The 8,985-nt window shown below is 39.8% G+C and overlaps 1 protein-coding gene across 1 annotated transcript in view; it reads right to left on the bottom strand.

Annotated features, from left to right (window-relative positions):
* Window positions 1-4,033: 4,033 nt before the first annotated feature.
* Window positions 4,034-8,985, bottom strand: part of Dcc (DCC netrin 1 receptor) — a 1,110,494-nt gene continuing 1,105,542 nt past the window's right edge. Inside the window, exon 29 of the mRNA XM_047526548.1 lies at window positions 4,034-8,573. Coding sequence (XP_047382504.1) covers window positions 8,484-8,573 — 90 coding nt within the window. The 3' untranslated portion in view covers window positions 4,034-8,483. The remainder of the gene's footprint in view (window positions 8,574-8,985) is intronic.

Genomic DNA, 8,985 nt, shown 5'->3' with positions numbered 1-8,985 from the left:
AGATAGGAGAAGAAATCATTGCTGAAAAGCAGGCCCTCTCTGTGAAATCCAGAAAAAACAATTGCTGGATTTTTTTTTTTTTTCCTAATTATAAAGTCAATGAAACTTTAGGGAACAGTTTTTATTGTCAGTGATCTAATGCACAATGATCTTCAGTTCTCAAGTGCAAAGTATCTACCAACTTGTATCTAGGTTGCCTTGGAAATCAGGAACCGAGCAGTTTCTTTCTTCTCTCTCACCTTCCTCCCTCTGGGACTCATTCATGTGGTTGTTATAAACTGTCAGAGCAGAACTGGGAAGAAAGAGTGAGAAGAGCCAAGTGCTCTTGGGTACATGTCTCAAGATCTTGCTAGCACTGTAGGTGGAGCTAGAGAAAGGGGGAGATCTGACCTTTGCATGGTCTTTGAGCTAAAGCAAAGGAAGACCCCTTTCCTGGGTCAGCGGAGCTGCACTGGGTGAAAGCCAGGGAGATAGTGGAAACTTCGCTGGACCCTTGTTGGATAACTGGTTGCCAGGTTGTGACTCCAAAGAGGTCACACAACAAAAGAGATGGCTAAAATGGGACTGAGAACAATTCAAATGCACTGAGGCTTGGCACACATTGACCTGAATAGATTTCCCTTCATTGGAAAGTAAATGAGGAGATTAAAAATGACTTCAGGGCTGGGGTTATATAGCTCAGTTGGTAGAGTGCTTGCCTTGCAAGCACAAGACCCTGGGTTCAATTCCCAGCACCAAAAAAAAAAAAAAAAAAAAAAGACTTCAAACTGAAAATAATAGGCTGAAGTCATGAGACCTAGCGGGTTCACAGCGAAATTCCTTTACAAAACTTTCAGGAGGTTGTTCTGTAGAAGAAACCTACTTGGCAATTTCCATACCTTTGAAGAAGTATCAACTTCATGAAACAAAATTGGAATATCATGAAAAGGTAACAAAAGAGGAGAAAAAGTCATGATGAAATGAGTCAGAAAAGGAAGAAATGCAAGAAAATTAAAAATATAATAGAGATTTCAAAACCACTACAGGAGACAGCGAAAGACAGATTTAACTTTATAAAAAGATGGCCAACCTGAGAGAATACAAAGAATGTTTAGAGGAAAGAATAATGTATGGGGAAATCGGGGAAGAGAAATCATAAGAAAGAAATCACAGAGAATTATTAAGAACTACAGATACACCTCTGAAACTATCAAAATAAATGAATAATCAATGGAGAAAATTTCCATGAAAGAGAGGAAATGCCAGTCTTATTGGGTTCCAGTTCTGGGTGGACCTCTGATTTCTTTTAGCTCTATTAAACTCGACAACATTTATAATAATGTGTTCTACTTTTTCTCTTTATTATAGCATCATAGAGTATTGGAGATAATACTTTATTCTTAGACCACTATAAAATCTTTTCCATGAAAGTACCTGCATTGGAGAGAGTTGTCTATCCCTTAACTTTCTCCTCTCTAGACTGGACATCAGAAATCCCTTTATTTATTTATTTTTTTCCAAATAACCAGTTTCCCATGGAGATCTCTGATAACTTTTGTGACAGCACACCATTCTTTAAGATACGATTGCATAAATTGAATATGGTCATATAATATATGTCTGAGATTAAAACAACTATGATTTATGTGTGGCTTCTATTTCTTGCATATCAATTTCCTTTAATATGTTTGCTATTACATATTTATATTTAGGAGGCTTAGAATAAATATTAGCATTTATAGATAAATGATTCTGGAATATCCTCTTCTGGACTTGCTTTTTAAATTGTGGTAAAAAAATACACATCATAAAATCTATCATTTTAACATTTAAAAGCAGACAGTTCAGCGGCATGGAATACATTTACATTTTTATGCAGCCACCATCCACCATCGTCCAACTACAAAACTTTGTCATCTTCTAAAACGGAACCTCTGTACTTATTAAGCAATTACTGTCCTGTGCCTCCGACTGCCAGCCTTGGGCAGCTCACATTTTATTTTCTGTCTCAATGAATTTGACTCCTCTAAACTCCTCACATAAATACACTCCTCACAGTCTTTTGTGACTGGCTTATTTTACTAAACGTAAGATCTTCAAGTGAGAATTTGTCCTTAAGATTTTTAAATGCTAAATAATATTTGTATGAACATGTGACATTTTGTTTCTCCATCATTCAGTCTATGGGCACTTTTTGCTTCCACCTTTTTTGGCTGCCATGAGCAAGGCTCCTGGGAACACCGTTGTGTGAACACATTTGAGTCTCTACTTTCACTTCTTTGGGGTGCCTGCCTACAAGTGAAATTGCAAGATCAAATGTTTAGTAGATTTTAAACACAGACCTGCCATATCGCTTTCCCCAGTGAGGGCACCAGTTGACATTTGAGCAGCAATGAACAGGGGTTCCAGTTTCTCCATATCCTTGAAGATTTTTCAACACATTTTTAGATGGAAGCATAATGGGTTGAAGAAATTGGGAGGTACCCCAAGACCCCTGAAACAAGAACTTACTGAATAGTTCTCTGCTTGCCCAGAGGAGTTAAGAAAAATGTTAATATATGACTTCCCTTTAAAAAGAGATCATGTGTCCTACTTAACCCTTCAGAACTTGTAGCTGTATGTAACTTAACACATTGGTTGTCCCCATGTTCTTCCGTTGACACAATGAGAATGAATTATCTAGGAAGAGAGTATTTTCATTGATTTAGTATTGGTGTGTTGAAAAGGGTGAAGTCTCCAAAGGCAAACCCTGCCATGAAGTGTGTATCAAAGTAATTTATTATGAAGTGCACCCAGTTGAAACCATTAGGGGAGGAAGCAAGTGGGAAAGGAAAGGGAGGTGAGTCGTGCCCGGGTGACCTCTCACTGGTGCAGTATTGGGGAGCAGTGTCTCACAGAGAGTCACTTGTGGAACTCTGGAGATGAGTTGGGTCACTGCTCACAGTTGTCTCCATTAGGAGCAAAGGGGCGGAACCATTTCACAGCTTGGTAAGGAAGGAATCAGACATTTGCAGGTCTCCAGGGCAGACACACAAAGTAAGTTCCGGCAGCCTGAGGCAGCTCTCCAACAAAAAGATGTGGGTATCAATTGCTGGGTTGGAAAACAAAGATGGAATATGCATGAAAGTGATATAAGTGTTCAAGGGGACATAGTAGAGTACTTATGGTTTCCACCACAGATGTGAATAAAAGGCCATATGCATCCTCAGGGTGAATACAGACTGTTGGGTTGGTGCTGCTTGCATGTCAAAGTATCATAAACAACAGGAAGGAAGAACTTTGTATCAAAACTTTATTTATTAAACAAAAAATGCACCATTGGAATAACATTTCTATAAAAAATGAATATGAGACTGTTCTACAGTGATTACAAAACCCCTTTTTTCCTTGTGTAGTAGTATACAAGATCGTGTGTAGAAACAGTCATTGTTTTAAACTGTAAGCAAGTTTCCTTTCTCATAGAACAAGATTTACACTTAAATATTGCAATCACTAGTCTAATTTGGTTAACAATGCTAGAGTCTGACAATTTAAAGAAACTCTTCGTAGGCTCAAAATACCTTCTTTTTTCCAAGAAGGTATTTTGTAACAACAAAAAATTTCTTTTTCCACTAAGGCTAGTTAAAGCTGTAGTATACCCATTTCTACCAAATAAACTTATCACTATCACACTAAAATTCACTTGAATTGCAAAGCCCTTTGAGAACATGAATAGCATTGATCTGCGAATGCTATCAAAATTACTTTAGGTTTGGTGTTATGGTCTTTGAACAGCCCTAGAAAGGGAGAAGGCGCTGACGATGGACCCTCAGTGAAGGCTTTGCCTGGACTGGACATCTCCTCATACTCAGCAATGGACATTTCATTTCCCAAGTGGTCCCTCTGAGATATGGATCACTGCAGCTTTAACAGCCGTATCTAGATCCCAACCAGATCTCCCTTTGTTTTTTATCATAAATTATCCAAAAAGAAGCCACTCTAAATAATAAATTAAATATTACTTATAAAAAGTACACCCCATACCCACCCACCCTGCCCCCAAACAAGCTGACAATTCTCAAAGTTCAGAATTGCCAGGTTTACCCTACAATAATAAAAAACAGCATTTCTTCTCCTCTCCAACATTCCTTTCTTGCATCTGAAAATACACGCTCAGCACACAGTGAGATCCCTTGGCCCATGCCTCTGTGTTGGTGACATCTTGTAGAGCTTTGCTGTTGCTCTCATACCAACAAAAAAAAATCACAGGATGACAATGTACAAAGGCTCTCTACTGAGAGCAAGAGAAAAAATCCTTCAGAGAGTGCAACTGGAAGTCTGCCAAGGAATGTTATTCAATAGTGGCAATGGAGGAACCGCATCAAATTGGAAGGAGTACTTGCAGATATGAGCGTGGTAGATGGTCTCCTATCTGAGCACTGACCAGGAAATAGGTATTTCTTTTCAGAATCAGTTCTTTCTTAAAGCAGGCATTTGGATGCCAAGGTAAATTGAAGGGTGGGTGCCTGCACTTTTTCATGGGATAGAATGGAAAACATACATCTGTGATTTTTCCAAAGTATCCAATACCATTTAAAATACTGGAATCAAGCAGAAAGCTTCTCTCTGTAATATTAAAATGGTCTCTGAAAGTCACTAGAAAATGCAAATGATGGGTGAAATGTTGCTTGTGATTTTTAAAGAGAGAGAGGGTATAGATTGGAGGGTGTGATTGCTCCTGTGGTCTGCAATGTTCTGGGCTCTGTATCTTATTTGATGCTGAACAGGCCAGGATACCAACCCCAGCACTCAGGACAGCCTGTGGGTGATGGGGAGGGGAAGGCAACTCTGCTCCAAGCCTATTTTAAAGTTCAGATGATTTTGTTTTCTTTAAACTCACCTAAAACTTGGGAACTTTTCTATTTTCCTTCCTTCCATTGATTGGAAAGGGACATTCCATAACCACAAGAAGCCTGAGTTGGGGAAAAAATTGTTTCAAAAAAGTTTCCTCTTACAGGTAACCTTTTGTATGAATTATAGTCCAATTACCATGTCTAAGATGCTCTGTTCTATTTGGAGGTGATTCAAAGGTGCTTATTTAAACAAGGTCAACAGAAGGATCCAAAGGCTGGATAAGTTCAAGCAACCAGCTTCTAGCACAGACTTTGTTAGCTTCCAGAAAGACCTGTACTAAAGAGATTCTGTGTTGTAAAAGCCAATGAGTGCCAAACCACAGTTTCAGAATATTGTCTGGAATAGCGCTCTAAATGTTCTCTTTTTGGGTCGCTACCAAGGCAAGGGACTGATCATTCACTTCATTTTGAACAATTCTTATTCAAAGAAATTGGTGAAAGTCTCAATAAAGCCACCTCATATCATTGGTTTTTCCCAGGTTGTTCAACTGAGTGTGCATTTTATCATTCCCAAATACAAAGTTACATTATTAAAATATTCTAGAAGCTTATAGGTTTGTTGCACAAAGGGTTGCTATGACTGGTTTCTGATTAAATATGAATCACTAAGAAATATTTAATTTTTGGCTAGAACATCACACAAATATTCTGTACACATTTGAAGCCATCTGCATTTGTGAGTTCAACAAATGCAGAAAATTCTAGAGGAGTGAAAAGAGCTTTCCTATCAGCGTGAACTACAAAGAAAGTCAACAAGGTTTTTCAAGAGGAGACTCTTGCCTGATAGTTCAGCACAGACAAGGGAAGTTCTGAGCGTGCCCTGACAAGTTTGATTTTCTTCTTTGTTGGGGAGAAATCAGTCCTGGGGTGGCAGAGCTGCTGGTTGGCTTTCAAGCTATGCCCTATAGGAGTCAGATTTATGAGCTTAAGGAGCCCTGCATGCCATGAACCAGACACAGGGGTAGAAGCAAGGGGAAAACAGAGGTTACCTCACAGTATCCAGAGTCCTTCTTGTCAAGAGATCAGGAGATTGAGAAATTAAAAAGTTACCTTAAAACTTGGGCAGGTTCATTGCACACATGTGAACAATTTGAGGGGATAGGAAGCAAAATTATACAGAAATCATGGCAAATGCCTTGCATATTCAAATCACTAGGTAATGATACTGGAGTCTTTGAGGCTATGTAAATGGATTCTAATCCACATGCAAGGCAGGGCAGTTGGATTTATTAGCAATGTCAGGAGCTAACATAAACCAATGTATTTGTTTAATGAAAAGTTTTAAGAGCATGTGGCATGAATATAACTCCCATTGGAGACAGATAGTGTATATACTTTTAATGTTTTTTGTTTTTTAAGATTTCACTTCCTAAAATTATTGACTTAGACTTGAAGGGTCTAGAATTTTCTGAGACTGCTAGTTCTCTTGATTGTCCAGCTACATTCTACAGAACAGACTGAAGCTGAAACTTAATTCTTGAAATCTGAGATTGATGACCTACTCCAAATGGAGCACTGGGAAGTCCCTCATGGGTATGGAATGCTGTCAGTAAACTTTTCTTGTTTGTAAATATTAGAAAGGGGAGGTCACTCTCAGGCCTTGAGAAGGTCAGGGTAACCTAATTAAAAATTTTGGATGCAATCGATTATTCCTAAAGCATTCAATACTATTTTAGGAAATGCCTTATTTCAGGTCAGTGGAGGGTCAACCTCCTCAGTGCCCAGATATTGAACAAAAGTAATATGTCCCATCAGATAACATCACCCAGCTCTTCCACAGGACTTCCAGAAAACCTTAGCAAATTGAACAAGCACTCTTGTTGAAGGAACAACTTTTGCAAATGGACCGGACTTTCTAATGAACCATTTGAACAAGCCCTCTCTTTGACATCAGATTTCCTTCCCGACATAAAACTGTAAAAAAATAATCTGAATTATTACTTCTGTTACAGTGCCATTTTGCTCAAAATATTTCATTCAGGGATTCATATATAATTACCCACCTAATAAAAGGAGCTATTAGGTTGTAAAGATCCTATCCTTTCCATGCTCTTTTAAAATTATGACCTACTCAAGCTTGAAATCAAAGGCAGAGCTGAAAGGAATAATTCAGCTGAAACTCTCTCATTGGGTTTTCAAGTCACCTAACTGATAAATATGCAAACTAGCTCCCTTTTGGCAACTCAGCTGCATAAACAGGGATTAACTCCAAATGCAGCTGAAAATTCAAAAACTAAAAGAGTGCACACAAAAGGTTCTTAATTTTAGCTAGTTCCAAACTGTAGACAGCAGGGCAATAGAAGTTACAAACTCTAGCCCACAGTTGAAGATGCTTTCTGTAAAGTATCCACTGGATTTATGACGTGTCAGAAGTGTCAAGTGGCACCTACCCCTCTGCTCCTCCCTGACTCTGGCACACGCGTGGTAGAGCAGGTCCCCTTGGCCACAGGGTCTGTGGTCACCTTGGTCAAGTGCTGACTGGTGTGTCAGTGAGAATACTGCAGGTGGAAGTGGCGTCACTCAAGAGAGAGGGTCCTTTTGGAAACTGCCCCTTTTGTTCCTCCTCTTCCTCAGAGGATTTTCTCAGAAGGTCTGAAAGCGTTTCTACGGGGGACACAGGAGACACAGGCCAGGGGGACATAGGATGTATGGAACTGGCCATTCTGCCCGAGGCTGGTTGCCAAGGAAAAGTCAAGGAGAGATGGGGCAGAGAGGCAGGGGGACCTCTCCTGGCCAGACTTCTGCAGAAGATGGCCTTGGTGACGCTTTAAAATATCATCACAGTGTGGTATGGCACAAAAGCCACCCAAATTGAAAAGTGTCCTGTTACAAGCTTAAGCACATAATTACTGTGTGTCTGAGAAGATTGCATATTGTATCCTCTTTCTGGAAATGTGTGACCACTGGCAGGATGCCATTGGTTGCAGATTTTTGTGTTCCCGGACTCCAGGCATACACGTTAGCCAAGGGTGGATTTACAAACACTTGTTAAAACTGGTGAATTTTACAGCCCCTTGCTAATATCCACCACTTGTGCAAGACTGACCTACAATAAGCATTCACTGCCTTTTGCTTGTTTACTTATTTACTTTTTGTGCTGTCAGGAAAACATCCAATCCTTTGGTGCTATGGAGTGAGAGCATTTCCATGGGTGCTTTGTACTTGAAAGTTGAAAACCAAATAGTGAGCTTGCACTGATTTGCCATGGCATGACACAGGCTTAAATAATGCACTTGCATTTTGTAAGACTAGACCTACACTTAAAACGACAGGCCTTGATGAAGGAAATTACAGGCATTAGTTAACGACAGTGTGGTCACTGCACTGGCCAAGAGCCAGGACTATTCTAGCAGCTCAAGCTTTGACTTTGCAGTGAAGATGCATCTTTGCTTTTGTTGAGGGACCTCATAGTCATCACGCTGCGATTCTTGATGCCTCTGAAAGAAGGGTGGTTCTTCCTTCTGCACTGCTTCAGGATCTTCCTTAACTGCGTGGTCAGGATGGTTGACCTGTACACCGGTCAGAGTCCTTGGACGTAGGTGTGCTGTTTATGGGTAATTGGTATGCTGCAAAGGTCCCAGAAAATTTCACTCATCAAATCAGCAATATACGTTAGAAGGCTGAGCCTGTGATGGCATTAAGTTGCTTCATTAGCCCTTCTAAGCTTGCCATTTGTTCACTCAGATCATCCTGCTCATACACCTGGAGAGAGAATAAGAGCAAAGGGTTAACACTAATATTGATACCTTCCTTTTTGTGGTTATAGGTCACTAACCAGTGACCTATAGCCTGGGCTAGCTGCAGAGTATATTCGCTGAATGGAGATGCTGGCAAGAAAAGAGGTGGTGATGAATGACTGCTTGGTGTTTCATGGACTCCATCCCTGTGATCAGGAAAAAGTTTCATAGTCAAAAATGTCCTGTTTTAAATCAAGTTCTAACAAATCATGAGCCTGGTAGTCTTGGACAAGTTAATGAAATTCTCTGATGTATGGTTGTTTTCATCTATGAAGTGATGATAATGACATCTGTTTCACAGGTTATTCTGAGCATGCTATATAACATGCTTCATGCCTGTCATGGTGTCCAGAATGTGGTATCCATGAACTGGATTA

This window comes from Sciurus carolinensis, chromosome 15 (genome assembly GCF_902686445.1).
Source record: "Sciurus carolinensis chromosome 15, mSciCar1.2, whole genome shotgun sequence".
Lineage (NCBI taxonomy): Eukaryota > Metazoa > Chordata > Mammalia > Rodentia > Sciuridae > Sciurus > Sciurus carolinensis.
The sequence above is the reverse complement of the archived record's forward strand: the minus strand, read 5'-3'. Positions and strand labels throughout refer to the sequence as shown.